Here is a 20,694-nt window from a genome sequence, read left to right on the forward strand (position 1 = left end):
ATCACCCAGCACACACAGACTCAGGCCCCCATAGGGGAGACTGGATCCCCAGACACCTGCCCAGACCCACAGCAGAGAAAAAGGGCATCAAACCTGCCTCCTCCTGCTGCCCAGAACTTCCCACTGAAGTGGCCATAGGCAAAAAAGATTAGAAGGGACAGGCTGAGACAGCGCAAAGTTCCGGCTGCACCAATATCGCCCCCCCGCCGCCCTTTGCCAGTCTCTGTTAAACCTCAACAAAAAGCGCTGCAGAACACTCAGCTTATGGTGGGAGCAGCTGAACACAAAAGGACCAGTCTGCAGATGCAGAGTCCACAAGGACAGCGCTGCTGATACGTTAAGAACCGGCTGCTGTACCAGCAAGTGGGCAAGGCACAGTAACTGTTCCCCTCCTGACATGTCAATTTTCACAGCAGTAATGATACTTTGCACTTCAGCCAAGGATCCCAAAGTGCTTCATAAACATTCCACCTCGACTCCCCCTGTGATGAAGGGAAACCTTATTATTCCTATTTTACAGATAGGGACAAACAGAAGCACACCAGGAGGTTCAGTGACTTGCCTAAAGTTCCATAACAAGTCAGCGGCAGAGCCAGAAATAGAAGCTAGGATCCAATTCTCAGTCCTTGGTTCCAACCACTAGACCATCCTCCCAGTTTAAAACTGTAAAGCTCAGTTCATGAATGGGCCACTGACCATGACTCTTATGGCTTCTCTACACAATTAAGTTGCGCTGGTAAATCTGGAATCTGTTTTTAAAGCAATACAGTTAAGCCGCTGCAAAAGGCTGCCTGGGACACTCTTATTTTGATTTAAGAGTGGCGTATGTCCATTTTAATTGAACCTGTTTCCAATCAGTTTACGCTAAATCAAAGAAGCCTCTCTTCAGGTGAAATAAGAATGTCCACACAGCCTTTCGCACGTGTGTAGCTCTCTCAGTTTAAATTGACAACTTAGGTTACATCAGAGCAACTTTCTTGTATGAACAAGCCCTTACCCACAGCTACACCCAAGTGATTGAAATGCTCCAATAAACCCATCAGCCTGCGCTAAACAAACAGAGCTGAGACGGGAAGGAAGGCAATAGAGCTGGCGCTACAGATGGGCTGTGTTGTTAATTTCAATCCATCCCAGCATGCTCAGTATGGAGGCAGCTAGCGCAAAGCTGCCGCTTGCTGGGGGCAGTGGAGAAAGGGGGGGGCTTTGCCATCAGCACGTTTATGTTTCAAGGCTACATCCTATCCCTTACTCCATTACAAGCCTTCCCACAAAGTTTGAACCCACTGAAACAAGGTGGTTCCCAATTGATTAATGTTGGGCCTACATGGTCTCTGCCTCCTGCAGCTTCTCCCTCCCTCCCAAAAAGGAACAGTCTAACCCAGTAGATACAGACCCCTCCACGGCCGGCCCCAGGGACAGTGGACCAGAAGAAGCCTCTCCAGTCAGGATCCTCGAAGATATAGGGCAGGATGCGGGTGAGGAGCCGGCTGCAGTTCAGGATGATTTGCTTCTCCTTCTCCGAGTGGCAGCCGCTCTCCGCTCCCTGAACCAGCTTCTCTACGGCCTGATGGCAACAAAACAAAGGCATTAATCTGGAGTCGTATGGTTTGCGGACACACAGGCCCCACTGCCACAGAATTACAAAAAGCATTTGGTTCCACTTCCCAAGGGCTCGCTATGGTTCCTCTGGGGAAAATCTCTCTCTATGTTGCAGTTAGAAACAAGCAGCAGAAATGTACGATTATTCTAAACGCTCCTGTGAGTGCAGCAGGCATCTCTCCTTGTGCGGGATGTGGAAGCCAAGAGAATGCCGGTTATTATTAATTATGTGTATTGGCATAGCACCTGGGAACCCCAGCCATAGCCCAGAGCAACACTGTGCTAGCCCCAAAAAGCTTCTATGCTAAGAAGTCACTTTCTTAGAATCTGCCAATTGGAAAGTGTAGATCTCCAAAACGGAGCCTCCCGCCTCCTCTGCCCTCTCCCAGAAGAAGTGAATTTAGCACTGGTAGATGGTGCTGGATTGAAAGCCCTGGAGACTGAAAGTCCTCTGGTATCTACAGGACAAGGGCAGCGGCCAAGCAGCCCAAGCTACCCCCACCCTCTCCATGTGCTTTAGCACTGACCCAGGGAGCCCATCTCTAGGCTAAGAGGGGGGTTCAATCCCCAGGGCCATCCAGTGCTTGGCTTCTCTGCTGAGGCCACCGACGACGGGGGCATTGGGGTCAGTCACACTGTGCTGCTGGTTTTTTGGGGATGGGGACGCTTGTCTTGCCAAACAGCCACTGCAGCTTACTGGGGCCGAAGGCAAACCACTTTATTTGCATGACAGAAGATGAAGCCCTTTTTCTCTCCTACCTGGGTCTCCTGTCCTGGTCCTTCCCCTCCTCTCCCCTCTGGGGACATTTACTAAGGATTTGACTTGTAGGTTTTAATTCTCAGACTGTGCCTCTCTGTTGAGGTTCCCAGCAGTGTCTCTGGTTCACTGACTTTGTCAGTTTGCATCACTGCCTCAATGGGCGTATTTGTGCTACCTGGGGCCTGACTGTGCTCCGCCTTGGGACTGCGTTTGTATCTATTGCCAGGTACAGTTACCGCTCAGTTATGTTGTAACACAACCCTAGTCTGCACCAAACACAGCTGCAAAGGACATTACAATTGTGCCATAGCCCCATCTAAACCAAAGAAACAACAGTGTTGCAAAATCCACTAACACCACGCATAAGACAGGCTCTACCTCGCAGCACTAAATCATAGTCCCAAATTGTGATACAGCCCTACCCACATCCACGCTGCTGCGTAGATCAGAAACATGGTTAAAATAATGCACTTAGCTCCCATTTGCATCACAAGAGCTAACCATCTTTTAACCATCTGGAGGGACAACCATGCTGGAACCAGGTCTCCCAACACATTAGCCTCTATTGGGTAGAAGAGGCCATAGAGTTGCTTTGTGGGGAAGTGTGGCGTCAAAAGCACAGCTTGGTTCTCTCAGAAGTCTATAGTCTGTCTACACTGGAAAAGGAAACCATGCTAGCAACAGCCATGGTGGGAAATGGCTGCCGAGCGCTGCTCGGCTAGATCTACGTTCAATTATTTCTGAACATGGTGGTTGTTTGCATGGTGCACACAATCGTGCAGCAAGAGCTGGAAGCATTATTAGTGCCAAGGCCTTGCTAGGCAGGCTAAGTCTTGCTGACCAGACTGTTCCCCAAGCAGCAGCAGCCAGCCATGTCCTACTGGTTTGACAATTGACAAGCTCTGGCACTGAAAGAAATATGAATAGATGTCCCTTGTGTTGCACACGCCAAGAGGGCAAGGTCAACAGAAAAGCATCAAGGGAAGTGCTAATCAGAGCTGCGTGGGAAATGGTTTTCCCATCCAGCAAGAATTTGATATTTCAAAATTTGTTGTCCCATTTTGGGATGGGAAAAGTCAAAATCTTTGGGGGGAAAAATGAAGGAAAATAAAAATTCATTCTGGGTCATTCAAAATGTTTCATATCAATTTTGATCTTCTTATTGTTTTTGAACTTTTAGTGTAAATTAACTGAAATTTCAAAACAAATAGTCATTTGGAATCAAAGCAGACAACTTTCAAATCCAGATTGGATGTTTTGTAAAAGATCTGCTCTAATTCAAACAGGAATTGATTCAGGGAAGGCCTCCATGGTCTGTGTTATGCAGAAGGTCAAACTACAGGATCCCAGTGGTCCCTTCTGGCTTTAGAATCTATGCAAAACTAAACTTTGTTTTGAAAGTGTCAAAACCGGGACACTTTGACAATTTCAGAACTTTTTTTTCCAGACCGTTTCTCATGAACTGTTTCAGTTTTGACAAATCAGCGTTTTCCAATAAAAAAACACTCCAACTCTAGTGCTAATGCCAAAGGAGACAGGGCAGTGAAATGGGGAAATAGACTTAAGACTCTTTCCCATATCTATCCATCTGTGGCATTTTTAGGGTGACCAACGCCATAGCTGGCTCAGGCCCTTGGGGTCTTTCTGTGTTCCAGAAGCCAAGATTGTTGTTGAACCTTGAGGAGCAATCAGATGCTCTGATGAGGAAACAGGAGCACTGGCTCCACCAAGGATACACAACGTTTGCATGCCAGGATCCTTAAGTATATGGCAGCCTATGTTTAAACCAAGAGTTGAGGAGGTGATGGGTGATGACTGAACTGATCAAATGCCAGCTGTGGTTTGTGGTAAACCAAAAGAGGAAATGTGAGCAAACCACCCATGCCCTGCAGAGCAGAGAGGGGAGCTGCAGTTAAACCTCAGGAGGATACAGGGGCAAGCAGCCCTGAAAAGGATCACAGCGAGTAGGGCAAGGAATGGAATTTGCAAGGACTTTGATCACTTTTGTATCTTCTCCAAAAATCAACAAGCATTTCTGCTGCAACCATTTACTTGTTCATATGGCCGATACTCACAAATGCCAAGTCTGGACTTGGCAAGCATATGGGGAGCTGCTAATCACAGAAAGCAGCACCATGGACTGTCTTGTTGTCCTGTGTTTGTACAACGCCCAGTACAATGGGGTTCTTGTCCGTGATTCCTAGGCACGATGGTAATATAAGCGAGAGGCGCCTATTGGTGAAACTAACCCCTGTGCAGATCAGCTCAACGCCTATGATCCACTTCAGGGTTGGGACTCTGCATAGGGATAGCTCTCACTAATTCCAGGTGAGAAGAAGGCATCTTACCTTATAACACAGAGTGGCCAAGTTAGAAGGAGATTCTTCCCTCACTGCTCGGATTTCTGCAGCTGGCACAAGGGCAAAGACATCCTGCACTGAAGTTGCAGTGTCTGCCCAGAACTGGTCCCAGAAGGCATCATCCGTTGCCTCCACAGGCTGTGAAGAGACAAACCCAGAGTTACAGATGTGGATAGCAGGGAAACAGAGGAAGAGATCACTCTACCGTACACAAGCGTGAGTCCATGTACAGAACGGCGCATCTGCAACCTACGATGCACATGGCAGGTTCCATGACTTTCACAGCATGAGAGCTGAGCTGCCTCTTTGCACTTTGCCAGTTTCTGGACGTATAGAGGAAGCTCTGAGAACTCACCTTCTATTGTCTGTATTGCAGTAATGCCTCAGGGGCGGGATCAGGGCCCTTTGGGCTAGAGACACAGGGTAAAACAAGAGCCCCCACCCCAAAGAGCTTACAATCTATGTCACACCAAGGTGCAACAAGTGGATGAGACACTGGGGCTGAGAGGGGAAGGATAAGGCAACAGTAAAGCGGGCAAAACTACTGTACAAAACAATCAAGTTATCACAGTCTGATGGCTCCCTGCCCCAAGAGAACATGTGGAAACACACTTCTCCTTATCCAGTCTGCAGGCTCTATGAGGGGGAGACATTCCTCTCTTCCCAGCACTGCTGTCTCCCTTTCAGAGGATGGGAGCACATATTTTTCTCCAAGTCCTTTTACAGAGGTTAGAACAGGAGTTCTCGTCCTTGGAAAGAAGAGCAGTTTGTCAGGTTTCCCCTTAATGTCCATCTATACCCAGAAAAGTGACTCTGTGCAACTGATAGTGTTGGGTTCCAATCTTATTCCCTCCCAATCACTTATAAATTGAGGACATTTGGTCTGTAAGTCAGAACAATGATTCTTCCAGCTGCGTTCTCTCTGCCGCTTGCATCATTACCACTAATAGAGATGCTAAAATTTGCAGGTCAGGTTAAGTGATGATGAACAAAGCAGATTAGACTCCACTTCTCTCTCTTGTAGCTGTACTGGATCTACAGGGCTAACGGGGATAATTGTCAACAGTGAAACAACTGCCGTGTTTTTCAATAGAGAACCAGAGAGACATGGCCCAGATGTGCAGCCCTTCCCACTGCAATCAGTGCAAGGTCTTGTCTGTAGGAACTCACCAAGCTGTGGAAGGGTTGGGCCTGCAGGGAGCAGACATTATATGTAGAGCAAGAAGGTGCCACTGTTACACAGGACTCTTCTGAGCATCGGAAGCAAGTGAGCACAGAGCTCTGAAGAGCTCAGAAAGGGCTCTACATTTCATTCACCTCAAACCCAAACATCGCTCAGCACTCAGAAGCCCTGCCACCAGGGCCGGCTCCAGGCACCAGCTTAACAAGCAGGTGCTTGGGGCGGCCAAGGGAGAGGGGCGGCACCTGCAGCAATTCGGGGGCGGCAGGTCCCTCACTCCCTCTAGGAGCGAAGGACCTGCTGCTGAACTGCCGCCGCCGATCGTGACTTTTTTTTTCCAATTGCCGCCGCCGATCGCGATCGCTGCTTTTTTTTTTGCTTGGGGAGGCAGAAATGCTGGAGCCGGCCCTGCCTGCCACTCACTGCAGAGACACCTCGCCACAAGTGCAGGCATCCTTAACTAACCCATGGCCTGGGAGTGATCATCCAATTCAACAATGCTTCCAAGGTTTAAATACAAATGCGATGTTCACCTACTTGTGTATTTATACTGCGCAGTGTGAAAAAGGTTGGTCAAGGTTTACTTGGTTAAAAATATTCTTTAAAAAAAAATATCCACCTCTCCACACCCCAACAGAAAGATTCAAATAAATGAGCCAAAAATAAGTCAGTTGTACCTGTTGCCTGACATGGCACCATCACCGTTGTTTTGAGGCTCCATGGATGGCTCCCACCCAGACCTGCTCCCCATTCAGGGTTAGTCTTTGATAAAACTGTGACGATCATGACCAATGCACACAAAGGCCCTGGATCCTACAACTGGAACCACATGGACCCGTGGAAACACACCAAAGTCTACGGAGCTCCATGAAGGTGCCTGGATCTGTCCATGTGGATCCAATTGCACGATCAGAACCTAGATTTTTCTCTGACACAGAGTCCTCACTGCTGAACCTCCATCTGGGGAAGCATGTTTCTATTTGGTGCAAAGCAGCAGTTTTCAAACTGCTCCATGGACCACTGCAGAGCACTTGCTGTGGTCCGTAGAGAGGTGGCTGGTCCATGGTAGTCGCTCTTGTTCTCGCCCCCAGCTTCTAAGTCACATTAGAGAAGCTGAAATTACACTGACCACTTTGCTAATGTTATTCTTCCACGTAAGCGGCTGCCAATGTTGCCGCAAAGATGTTATGTGATGACAACTGAGATTGGAGATGGTCCATGGGACAGGAGATTGGAACAGTGATATCATGAGACACCGCCTCTCTCAAGACATGATCCACACTATGAAAAAGAAATGGGAACATCTCATTTAAAAGTGCCCAAAAGCCAGCCATAAGAGGCATGTGAGTGGTTGCAGCCAATGGACATAAGAACTCAGTACTAGAATTCTGATACTGTCAGGACTCCTGGGGTCTATGTCCTGGAAGTCAGGACTCCTGGGGTCTATGTCCTGCTCTAGGTATAACTTAATCCTGCCTCAGTGTGGGTGAATGCACTAGACTAGATGACCTCTTGAGGCCCCTTACACTCCTACATTTCTAAGATTCTATGCCTGGCTTTGCTACCAACTTACTGTGTGACTTGAAGCAACACACTTAACCAATGGGCTTCAGTTTCCCCATCTGTCAAATTAAGATAATATACGTTTTTCTGCCCCTTGCTGGACAAGTGAGTGTTGTGAGGTTGTAAAGCATTGGGAGCTCCTTGAACAGGAGATGCTATGCAAGTGTACAATATTACTGGATCACCAGAACCCACGGGGAATTTCCAGCATTAAAACACACTAAGGAGTGCTCAGTCAGTCAGAACGCCAGGTTGGCTAAACATTCCTCACCCTTAGGTTAGGAATAGAGGGTGCCTGGTGCCTCATGCAATTGACGTAATAAAAACTCAAAGACAAACAACAGCTCTTGCCTAACCATGCTTGTTACGTGCAGTGAGTGGTTCCATTGTGTTGGGAGTGCAGGGGGGAGAGATTAACGTGAGTTTAATTTAAAACATTTTCCCAACATCTGCTACAATTCTTTTGTTCATTTGTCCGCCTTTGCAACAAGCTTCTAAGTGCATGCAAGGATCCTCAATTAGAGGCTGCCTTCTTCACAGCTCTGACACTGAGACAGAGGGAAGCACTCAGTTTCACACTCTTCTAGCCAGATACGAGGAGGGAGCACCTTTTGAACTAGCAGCCCTAACCTCAGAGGCACTTAAGAGCTCTGTACAGGTGATGTGTCATTAAAACCCAAAGGCCAGAAAGCAAGAGGAGCAGGCGGGCTGAGCCAAAACTGGTAGAGCAGGTTCATTTCATTGTGGTTTTGTTCCTTAACACACTGATGCCAAGAACCTTCCTATTATCACTACCCTTGTCTTGCTCTTGCCAGCCATGAAATGAATCCCCCAGGCTCTCTCAAGCCTAGGAAAGAAGGTGCTTAGACACAGGTGACTGACTGCTCTAGTACGGAAACCCTTTTCATTTTACCAAATGGGCAGCCCAGCAAGTCCCCATCAGACCCCTTTCAAGGGATTTTTCCAAAGAATCCAGCATGCTGCCTCCCATAGGAGATCGCTGTAAATGCTCGTGAGTTTAGGGCCAGATCTGCAAAAAAACTCAGCTCATTAGGTGCACAGTGGGTGCTGCGCTGTTTTGAAAATTTGCCCACAAGTGTCTCAGTGGGAGCTGCTGGGTGCAGAAATCTGAGCCTTATTTACATGCCTAAAAGGGAGCTGAGCACTTGAAATTCTGGCCCTGAACTCTTGAATATCTCTAGCCCTAATTGTGTAACACACATAATATCTTACACTTCTATAGCACCTTCCATGCAGAAGGATCCCAAACCTTTTCCAAACTATATAATCACTTCATCTAGCACTGAAATGCAGCCGTCTCTGGGGTGGCACACAGCTGCTGTTTTACAGTGCACAACAATAGTGCAGATCAGTTTAAGACAGGAAGTGAAAAATAACATATTCAACTGAAACTACAAGGGAAACTTATGGAGGCGGAATAGCAGCTGAAATTTTGATCAAAGCACTAATGGTAACGTGCCCAATGGGTTACATTAACACACCATTTCCTGGTTCCTTCGTGATCACAAGAGGTCAATTTTACATCACCTCAAAACAGGTGGCACCAGCACCATAGCACTCACTAGTACAATCCTGGGACGTTGGTTCAATACTGACTCAGGAGAAAGAGTTCACTTTACTGAGTCATTAACACCATTTCCTGCAGCCCCTGGCTTTTTCTTAGGGGCCTTCCCTCCAAATACTCCTCAATATATGTATGCTCATCCCCTTGACAGAGCGCTACTGGATCTTTACAAAGACTTCGGTTTTCTCACGCAGAGTCTCAGGGGGGATTAAATAGCAATTGGCCCAAACTGTGATTGAGTTCACCAGGTGTCCTGCTATCTGGTTTCTAAAGTCGGGAGGTGAGGAGGATCAGAAAGCTGCTTCACTCACCTGTCATGAGCATCTGAAATCCTGATTAGAAACATTTAGGCACAGAATGTAGTAACAAATACCATTGCAGCTAGGCTCACAAAGGTGGCCTGTGTATGCACACGGGGCCTTCATAAAAGGATATTTGGGCAGTCCTGCTTCACAAGGCTCAGCATCCCCATTGGCGCTGCTATAAACTTCAGCAGCCTTAACTCTTCAGAACGAGCACACAGCTCAAAACAATCAAGCCATTCTTGGTCCCGAACAGTAACACAGCATGGTAGCGTGCACCAAACAACAGAGAGCCAGACTTGCCTCCAACACATTGCAAAGGAGCTGTGTTGCTCCTGGGAGACAAAGAGCAGCAGGCGATTATCAGTGGGGTCACATTGCAGCAAAAACCTAGTATTACAGGACTAACAGCCAGGTCTATTCTCTGAGAGCACAACCTTAGGTCATCCGGACAGAAAAGGCCTGAAGTCAATACACAGGCTGCCCCTGCTGCGATTCTCTAAAAGGAGACAGCCAACAGAACAAATATGCGGCTGTCTGAGCTGAGCTTTCCAGGGTAAAGTGCTAAAGAGAGGGTTGCTGGAGCCTGAAGTGGTTGTTGAGAGTACAGTGGGCAGAGTTAAGGCTGATGCGGCACATGGGGGTGGGGTGGAAAGGATTCCTATCTCCAACACAGATACAGAGGGTGAATGTGATTACGAAGGGTGTGGCGAGAGGGAAAGGGGAAATGAATGCACAGGGTTAGAGCATCAATTATACCAGGCACCTTAATTGAAAGTTTCCTGCATGTTTTCTGTCTTATTTCTCAGGCTTAGTTTTGCATTAAAAGTTTGGGTTTGGTTTTTTTTTATTGCGGGAATTCAAAGAGGAAGCAGCTTGGATGTCAGTGATCTTGCCAGTTATCAAACACAGAATCACAGCTCTGAAAATGATCCCTGTACAAACAAGACATGTCACAGGAAACAGAAGAATAGAGCTGCGCGAATAATGGCCTATAAACAGGAAAGCCCTGGGGTACTGCCCCACTCATCTGTTATTGTCATCATTGTGTTGATCTGGCTAACATACTAATTTGCTGTCACTCAGACACCGTCATACATGACCTCAGTCACAGTCAATATTTACCATCTTATCCCAAATGCCAGTACTCAGCACTGCTGGGGGGTTATTCCTTTAAATAAAATGTTTGTCCCCAAGAATCCATTCAGCTTAGCTCAGGACTGGCCTTACAATTTGCAAGAAGTAAGGCAGAAATTTAGGGCTTGCTAACTAAAGATGTGAATTTAACGTGGCTTCGTTAAGATGCTTTTTGTGTGGACACTCATTCAGAATTAAAATGGCCTTAATCTGGTTTAGTTTAATTCACAAATTTAACTCTGAATGTGTGTGTCCACACAGGGGTTTAATGCAGTTTAACTAATCTACTTTAAATTCAATTCAGATTAATTTCCCTGAGTATCCCTGGGTAGACAAGCCCTTACAGAGGGTACTCTGAAAGCTCAGTCAGCCACTTGCTTGACTTCTGTATCCACCTGTTGTCTCTTGTCCACTGTCTCCTCTCTCACCCCTGCAAATATCCAGTCTATTTAGATTATAAACTTTTTTGGGATAGGGACCATGGTTTTGTTCTGTGTTTGTCCAGCACCTAGCACAGTGGGGTCCTCTCCCATGACTGGGGCTCCTTAGTGCAACAGACATACAAATAATAAAATAAATCATAATAATTGACCACCCCCCTCAAGTCCAGAGGTGGGTTGAAGGGAATTAGTCCATGAGCAGTCTCCCCCATCAATCCCACTGTCAAAAAGATAGATAAGGCCATGACATGATGGGGATACAGGGGATATCAAAAATCCAGGGCCCTAAGAAGTAACTTGCCTTGTTTATGCTAAGGGTAGACACCACCCTCTCCTCTCATACCCACAAAAACACCGAAGAGAGGACAGTCTATGCAACCCCATAGAGATTAAATGAAGGAGAACTGCAATGTGAAGACTATTAAAGTCACCCTGGAGCACCTAATTGAGCTCCATGAAAAAGGGCTCCAGAGACCCCATCCACCCCTGCTGTAGCCTGGACAGCCCGATGGTTAATTTGTGACAACGAATACCCAGGGTGCACACACAAGGTTAAAACAGGTCTATGGATGGACCTAGTGCTAAATCTCCCAAGTAAGAGAGCCCACTTTGATTTTAGCTGCCCAGGCCAGAGGCTGCACATTCATTTTGGGGGGCAAGTGTGGGGGGGAAGAGCACCTTAAGCTTCACAACAGTGCCCCCTTCAGTCAACAATCAAACAGCATGGAGAAATTCCATAGCAAGCCCTTTACCAGTTCTCCACTCCCAGAAGAATGGTGGCCATAATACAGGCTCTTGAGGAGGAGGAATGGGGTGTCATGGAACTTTGGCAGGGACATAGAGAAACCTCGGGATAAACACCAGCTGTATAAAATATATAGTCCTAAAAGCACAGGTGCACCTGACAGATGAAAGGCTAACCCATGCATTCAAGATTTTCTTTTGATGAAGCCAAGACGGAGTTGCTTGGAAATGTTCAGAACCAGGTTAATAGATTACTAAACTGATCTCTCTTTAGACACAAGGCATTATCTTATCAGGCTCAGATTAACACCTTATCAAGATATGGCAGATGCACACCAGTGTGAGAAAGACTCGAATGTTTTTTTTTCCCATTTGCTCCTTCTCGTCTCTTTAAAAACAGTTATGTGTATGGCATTAAAACATGACAAGAAAATGTCAGAAGGTCATGAATTTTATATTATCGACTGGTCACTTCCTGAAACTTTAAAGACGATTTTATTACTAATCTATTTAGGGAGAGGGAGAGTTAATTTGTCTAATGATTAAAGCACTCCTAGGTTTGATTCCCAGCTCTGCAACTGACTTGTTGTGATACCCTGGCAGGTCGCAACCACTCTGTGCTTCACAGTATCCATTTGTAAAATATCATCTAAGTAACACAAGTGTTGCGGGGGCAGGGAAAGGGGAGGATACTTCATTCATGATGGTAAAGCATCCCAAGATCCTCAGATGAAAGGCACAAGTAGTATTATTAAATGGGCATTAACAACTTAAAAATCATATCTAGATAAATTCCAATTATCCAAACAGCTCAGGGGACAGATCTGATTATAATGCAGGTATGCCTGCATTATAAACAAAATATCTTTCCTATGTGACTACCACTAATTTATATAATTAGAACTGAAAGCACTTTGAAAATCCAATGTACTTTTCACCCTTTGTGCTTTTATTGGCTTTTAGCATTTTTCTTGCCATTAAAATTGATTAAGTCAACTTCATTTTTGTTTACAGTCAATTTCACTTTCAGGTTCTGGACCCCACATTGTTTGGGTTGAAAGGAAATGTTTATTTGTTGATTTTTAAAAAACTGACTCCATGGGAAGTTAATTATAATGAATGGAAATGTTTCCAGTTTAGAAGAGCTTGTTTTTACAAAAATCTAAACTTGGGCCAAATCTGGACTCTTTTTAACCAGTGACTGAACATTGTTCTTAGCTGGACCATTTCCTGCTATCAAAGCCTTCGAAAACCACAATTGTGCTTTCCTGCTTGCTCAGCTAAAGGTTTTAAGTTACCAGTGATTTAATGAAATGTAAACTTCCATTTGTCCTGCTGCCCAGTGTTAGAAGAGAAAGTAGAAAGAGTAGATATGTTGCTGAGAGAGCATTACTTAGTTTGGGTAAATACCTGTGGGGAAAACTATCCAAACCAAACCAACATTTTGTTTTTAATTCCAGCAACTCAGTGGACTGGGAGGTTAAACGAAGATCGTTGCCTCTATAGGGTCAGAAGATTGCAAGAAAGCCCAGCGTTGTGTATGGCGCTTGCAAACACCAGTGCCCTTCTCAGGTATGTAAATATGGGCGTTTCACTACCCCACCCTCTTTTCCGCATGGCATACGTCTCACCTACATTTCTACAAACACCTCTAGCAAATCCAGCCAAGAACATAGATTGGCTTTGTTTTATTCAGTGTCACCGTGAACTTTATCTCACTACATATGTCAACAAACCAGAGGAGCCCACACAGCCTTCTGGGCCTGCAGTACAGGTGATTGCCATGCTTAGAGCTTTCTTTGTAAGCTCCAGACATGACAAGATTAGGTGATGGAGGGGCAAGGGTTTCATTCATTTTTAATCTCTCCTTCTACAAACACACTTTCAAATGGTGGACGGAGAATCCAAAATTGTACAGATTTGGCATCTATGACTGTATTAGCACTCCCATGAAGCTATTCTCTCTGTTATTCATTCCCCAAACCAAATCTTTGTCCCTATACCCCTATGTTTCCCTTTACTCTGCACCCCTTTATTAATAAGTCTTTCTCTTCCCCCACCCTTCCCTCGTTTCTCTTCTCCTCCAGTCACCTTTCCTTCCACTACCACCTCCAATTAGTCTTAGAGGATCCATCATCCCCCTGCCATCAGAGATCCTTCAGGGTGGCAGCCCTCCTTTGTAGCTCAGAAATGCTAGAGTCCAAAGAGTAACGTGGGCTGCCTCCATTAGACTCCCATTATCTGCTGTCCTCAGAAAAGAAGACTTCAGCTCAGTCCCAAACTAAGATCCAGAGCTGCTACTTCGCCGGGCAGCCACCTTCCTTAGAATATACACTTCTGATTTTTGTTTTACTTCCTTCTCCCCCTTAAAGCTACGGAGACACAGCACCTACTGAAGCATCACAGGTGTGATCCTCCTCTGATACAAGTGGCTCTTAGCTCTTCCCCAGCAGTGTGTCAGTATTAGAATGAAACTAACAACAATCACACCAGCTACATCAGTTTCATTCAGCTACCTCCTGTCCAACAGACAGGATTCTCCTAAAGGGGCTATATGAAAATGCATAGACATGAGAAAAAGTGGGGGAATCCTCTGTTGATTTAAACCCTTGAGAAGCTGAATGCCTTAAGAAGACAGAACCTGCCTTATCAGATCAGAAAATTGGTCCACCATGCTTAGTAACCTGCCTCTGGCAGTAGCCAAAGCCTGATGCATCAGAGGACAATGAAGAAAACCATAATGCACCTATGTAATTGTGCAATGTTGCATAGGGTGAAAATCCTTACTGACTCTATGATGATGACCTGGTGCCCTGAAGCATAAGATTTGATTAGCATCGATTTCCCTTATTTTAATAAATGCATCTAACAACTAAAGATATGAGTTCATATACAGATTTCATCACAGCTAAAATTGAGTCCTGACTGGATGTTAATCCATGTCACAAAGTCATCACACAATTTAGCACATAATTGCCAATCTCAACAGAGGGAAGGCTCAGCAGTGGAATAGTATGGGCTACTGGTGGTCAGGACTGAAATGTATTAACAGAGCAATATAGGGAAACTTGTACAGCCTGGTTCTAACTATAGTTACTAGGACCTCAGAACTAGAATCCCCCAGCTGTTACAAGTCGGCAGATATGAAGCAGCAGGGCTGTAGATTAGCACCAATACATTAAAACCACAGGTCCCAAATTCCAATCCTAATCTTCAGAAAATGGAGACACTCTAACTACACAGCATAGCAAGGAGCAGTGAATTGGTGAATGTGCCTTTCTCCCACAGAGAATTTCCCCTTACTCAGGTTTTCATGCTTGCCCAGGTTCAAGTTAAAGATCCCATGGCACTACTACTCTCCACCTCTGTCCATAAGCAGTACTGCAAGCTAACTGGCTCTGTGTGTGAGATGGTGCTGACATCCAACAGCTGTTACACCTACAGTCACTCTCACCTGTGCCTGGAAGGCAGTTATTATGGGGAGAAGCACTAGGGGAGGTTATAAAATTCATATTATTTATCCAGGCTGCCGGGCAGGGTTGCACAGATGTAGGGATATTGTGAAAGGTGTGTGATGGGAATGGCTCAGGCACATGGGCAGTGGCTTCCTTGGCACTGCCCCCTGCTACCCTCTGCTCCAGCCAGGCCCCCTCTACCTGCAAGGCCCAGTCCCCAAGGATCCTGCCTTAACCCCCACCCTTGCCAGTCTAAGCCCCAAAGGGGGACAGCTTTAGAATCTGGGAACACCCAACTGGCTTTCCTTCTGGCGGGTGCTATTTAAAGGCATAGGGAGGAGGGGTGCCACCATGCAGGGCTCTGAGGAAACCCAGCAGCTGTTATTAAAGGGCAGGGTTACCTCCTTCCAGGGGATCCGGGAAATACACAGAGGAACCTCCTAGGAATCTCCCCGGAAACCAACACCCGCCAGGGGCCGCCCCCATTAGCCACCCCAACACCCAGGAGCCTCGGGGTCCCAACCAGCCCCCCAAGGGCCTCCTCCCCTAAACCAACCCCCCAGCCTGACCTCACCCCCCAGCTACCTCACAGGGGCCTCCCTTAATGACCCTCCACCCGCCTGGTCCTCAGCTGCCCCCCTGGCCAGGCGGCTCCCACACGGATCAGGGCGGCCCCGACCCCCCTATTTTCCCAGCTGACACGGAGATCGCTGCGGCCGCTTCTCCCGGTGCCTCCCCCGCCCAGGCGCTAGGGGAGAGGGGCCGGATGAGCCGCCCCCCGGCCTGGATCTCCAGGCACGCCCCGGCCCGGGTTCCCCGGGACACCTGACCCCGCTCCGTTCGGCCCGGCCCGGCCCGGCCCGGCCGCTCACCTGGGTCTTGGTGGTGAGCTGGATCACCGCCTTCCTGAAGTTGAGCTTGGAGTCGGCGTTGCCCATCCTCCCGGCCGGACCTGCCCGAGCCCGGATCCGGCTCCGCTCCCCTCCTCCCGGCGAGTCCCTGCGGCGGGCAGGGCCGTCTCCTCCCCTCCGTCAGCGCCGTTCGCCGCCCTCCTCCTCCTCTCCCTACGCTGCCTCCATGCCCCCGTCCCTCACCTGCTGCCGCGGCGCTCCCCGCCTGTCAAACCCAGCCTCGCAGATGCTCCTGCCGGCCCTCCCTCTCCTCCCGTCATCCCTCCCTCCCTCCCTCCTGCCACAGCCCCTCCTTTCCTTCATCCCTCCTTCCCTCCCGCCTGCCACACGCCCACAGCCGCTCCTTCCCCCTCCACACACAGCCCCTCCTCCTCCTCCCCTTCATCCTTCTTTCCCTCCCAGGCAGCCACACACACACCCTCTTCCTCCCCTTCATTCCTCCCAGCCCCTCTTCCTCTCCTTCCCCCTTTCATCCCTCCTTCCCCCCCAGCCACACACAGCCCCTCCACCTCCCCTTCATCCCTCCTTTCCTCCCAGCCACACACAGCCCCTCTTCCTCCCCTTCATCCCTCCCAGTCCCTCTTCCTCTCCTTCCCCCCTCCACCTCCCCTTCATCCCTCCCAGCCACACACAGCCCCTCCTCCTTCCTTTCATCCCTCCCTCCTCCCCCTTCCCTTCATCCTCCTTCCCCCTCCACACACAGCCCCTCCTTCTCTCCCCTTCCCTTCATCCCTCCTTCTCTCCCAGACACATACAGCCCCTCCTCCTCCCCATCCCTCCTTCCCTGCTGCCACACACAGCCCCTCCTCCTCCTTTCCTATCCCTGCCCTCCTCCCTCCTTCGCCCCTCCACACACAGCCCCTCCTCCTCCCCCTTCCCTTCATCCTCCTTCCCCACTCCACACACAGCCCCTCCTTCTCGCCCCTTCCCTTCATCCCTCCTTCCTTCCCTCCCCCCTGCCACAGCACACAGCCCCTCCTCCTCTTTCCCTTCAGCCCTCCTTCCCTCCCAGACACATACTGCCCCTCCTACTCCCCAACCCTCCGTCCCTGCTGCCACATACAGCCCTTCTTCCTCTCCCATCCCTGCCCGCCCCTTCCCATTCTTTCATCACTGCTGGTTTTTCACCATCCCTTTCTCCCCCCGCACACAGCCTTCACTCCTATATCTGTTGCCACCCAATCTTCTTCTCCATTCCAGTTTTTTTCCCATCTCCTCTCTCCCACAGCCGAGTCTTCTCTCAACCTTTCTCCTCTCCTACATGTACCCTCAAAGTCCCTATCTTACCCATCGTCCCTTCTCCTCCTTTTACTGCTAACTGATCCTCCACTCTGTAATCATCCTTCCTCCTCTGTCTTTTACATCCCTGCCAGTTCCACCTCCACACTTTCTTCTCCCTCCTTCACAGTCTTTCCTCCTTCTCGTCTCCTCCCTCCCTTTCATCCCCTCCTCTCTCAATCTTTTTCCCCTTCTGTTGCTCTCTCCCTCCCTTTTCATTTCTCCTCCTCTCAATTTCCCAGCACCCTTTTCCATCTCCTTTCCCTATTATATCATTCCTTTTCCATCTCCCTGTGTCACCTTCCTCTTCTCTGTTACACCCCTTCCCTCTTCCTCACCTGGCCTTTTCCCTGCTTCATTTGATCTCCTGCTTCTTTTCATCTCTCTTTTTCCCCTTCCTGCTTTTTCCATCATTCCTTCTTTGCCTTCACCTGCTTTATCTGTCATTCTTCCCTCTCCCTTGGTTGCGTCCTGTATCTTATCTTCCCTTCTCTTTGCTTTCATCTCCAAGGACATTTTTTCATGCTAACAGACACAGCCTGAATCTCTCATCTCCTTGCTCTTCCTCGCGCCTCTGGTAGGCCAGCAGCCCAGCATTTCTTCACCTTCATTGTAGCCTCTTCTCCCTCCATTTCCTTTGCCCCCTCACCTCATCGTCCTATCCCTCTCATTTCCATATGTCTTTGTGTTTCTCCTTTCATGCCTCATGCTTAGCTGGTCTCAGGCCCAAACTTTATCAACAGTACCATCTTGCCACCATTTGTCATGAAATCCTTCACGTCCAAGAGGCAATAACATTTGTGTGGAATAGGATTGTGAATTGTACAGAAGATCCAGCAGGAAGATGGAAGGGGAAGCAGGGTTGGCAGAAAGAAAAAGAGAACCTGCTTTTCTCCTACCTTAACTGAGGCCCAAATCCTAAGGGCCTCACTCTGTTTTCATTCCATTGATTTCAAAGAAAGTTTTGATTAAGTAAAAGACTGCTTTGCAATGAGCTCCATGCATGCGGAGCACCATTGAAGTCACTGGCTCTTTCCGAGATCAGGGTTTAAGGAAGGGTTTAAGGAACTGAGCAGTTCAAAGTGTGCTCTGAACTGAGGTACCAAGCACCTGGTAGAGGACAGTAGGTTTTTAAGTTGGCAAAGGGGAATATATTTTTACATTTACAATTGTCTTTAAATCTATTGTCAATGTGTTTTGTACTTTCTAGTGCTCCTTGGCCTAGAAGTGTCTCTCTCTGGTGGAAGTAAATTGCATTTTAAAGACTTAGATCAATTAAATGAGTTCATTCTTGTAAAATAATAAAAGTTTACCAAACTTACAAAACAAAATAGTGGACAGATCCTCAGCTGGCATAATTCTATGGTCATTTTGCCTGCATATTACCTGTCTAGAAAGCCTCACTACCTTGTCACATCAAGGACATAGATCAGATCTGAGACCTCAGTGTAAATCTAGAGGAAATTACCTTCCCAGAGTCACATGGCATGACCATCCCCTTCTAATGATCTAGGAGTTTGCATCCAATCATTCACACATTCAGAATGGCCACACTGTATAGATAGATGAGGATGATTTGTAGCTGGGAGCAGAATCTTTTTCACATGCGATTATTTTTCATAGATAAGATTTTTTAATTTGTTCATTAAACTGCCTGTGGAAAGGAGCTGGAGTGCAGGATCACCTGAGTCCCGGGCATGGATGTCAGACCCATCAGATTAACTCAACAATGCAGGAGACTCTAACAATCCCCCAGGATTGAAAGACAATCCTTGATCCTCATCTGCAGCTTGATTAAAGGAAGGAAGGAGACTTACAAATTGGCTACTGATTTTTTTGAGGCTGTGGGAGGAAATAGGGAAGAAATTGCTTATCCCTCCCTCCTTCATTTCCCTTTTCCACCATGGACCACGAGGCCCTCTGAATTGTGACCACCCATCTTCTAGTAGAGAGCCTCTCTGGAGCCAGTCAGTGCTGCTCGTGGATTGACCAGAGTCTTCTGATACATATCACAGCATTTAGGAATGCACAATGTCCGCTGTTCTTCCGGGAACACATACACTGTCCTGAAACAATCTCAGAACCACTAGCAATTATCTTTGAGAACTCATGGAGGACGGGTGAGGTCCCAGATGGCTGGAGAAGGGCAAACATGGTACCTGTCTTTAAAACAGAGAACAAAGAGGGACCCAGGGAATTATAGACCAGTCAGCTTAATTTGTGCCAGGGCTGAGCCTGGCATCTCTAGGCTTGGCAGCTCATAGCCCCACCACCTCTGGGCTTGCTGCAGCAATTATGAAAGTAAAAAAATTGCTTGAGCCCTGGCACGTCTTCCAGTACAAATTAAACACTCCCAGTCAGCCTATCTTCAGTATCTGGTAGGATAATGGAACAAATTATTAAACAATCAAGTGTAAGTACCTGGAGGATAATAAGGTTATAAGGAACAGCCAGCTCAGATTTGACAAGAACAAATCATGCCAAACCAACCTAACTTCTTTCGTTCATTCGTTACTGGCCTAGTGGATGAAGGGAAGCATTAGTCATGATATATCTTGATTTTAATAAGGGTTTTGACACAGTCCCACATGACATTTTCATAAGCAAACTAGGGAAATGTGGTCTAGATAATATAATTCTAAGGTGGGTGCACAACTGTTTGAAAGACCATCTTCAAAGAGTAGTTATCAATGGTTCACTGTCAAACTGGGAAGACATAGCTAGTGGGGTCCCACAGAGATCAGTCCAGGGTCTGGTACTGTTCAATATTTTCCTTAATGACTTGGATAATGGAGTGGAGAGTAGGCTTATAAAAATTGCAGATGACATCAGGATGGGAGGGGTTTTGGAAGCACTTTGGAGGTTAGGATTAGAATTGAAAACAATCTCGACAAATTGGAGAATTGGTCAAAAATCAACAAGATGAAATTAAATAACAACAAGTGCAAAGTACTTCACGTAGGAAAGAAAAATCAAATGCACAGCTACAAAATGGGGAATAACTGGCTAGGTGGTAGCACTGCTGAAAAGGATCTGGGGGTTATAGTAGATCACACATTGAATATGAGCCAACAATGTGATGCAGTTGTGAGAAAGACCAATATCACTCTGGGGTGTATTAACAGGAGTGTTGCATCCAAGACAAGGGAGGTAATTTCCATGCTCTACTTGGCACTGGTGAGGCCTCAGCTGGAGTGTGGTGTCCAATTCTGGGTGCCACACTTTAAAAAAAGATGTGGACAAAATGGAGAGAGTCCAGAGAAGAGCTACAAAAATGACAAAAGGTTTAGAAAACCTGACCTATAAGGAAAGATTTTTTAAAATGGGCATTTCTTGAGAAAAGAAGACTGAGAGGACCTAATAACTGTCTTCAAATACAT

General features: G+C 47.2%; 1 protein-coding gene across 2 annotated transcripts in view; it reads right to left on the reverse strand.

Moving 5' to 3' along the window:
* HID1 (HID1 domain containing) overlaps positions 1–16,126 on the reverse strand; it is a 43,034-nt gene extending 26,908 nt beyond the window's left edge. For both annotated transcript variants that reach the window (XM_026654521.2, XM_026654520.2), the window contains exons 1-3: positions 15,998–16,126; positions 4,708–4,857; positions 1,394–1,564 (exon numbers count right to left, since the gene is read on the reverse strand). In XM_026654521.2, the coding sequence (XP_026510306.1) occupies positions 1,394–1,564; positions 4,708–4,857; positions 15,998–16,063 (387 nt within the window). In that variant the 5' untranslated portion in view covers positions 16,064–16,126. The remainder of the gene's footprint in view (positions 1–1,393; positions 1,565–4,707; positions 4,858–15,997) is intronic.
* Positions 16,127–20,694: the final 4,568 nt, after the last annotated feature.

This window comes from Terrapene carolina, unplaced genomic scaffold (assembly GCF_002925995.2).
Source record: "Terrapene carolina triunguis isolate 2854851 unplaced genomic scaffold, T_m_triunguis-2.0 Scaffold192, whole genome shotgun sequence".
Taxonomy (NCBI): Eukaryota; Metazoa; Chordata; order Testudines; family Emydidae; genus Terrapene; species Terrapene triunguis.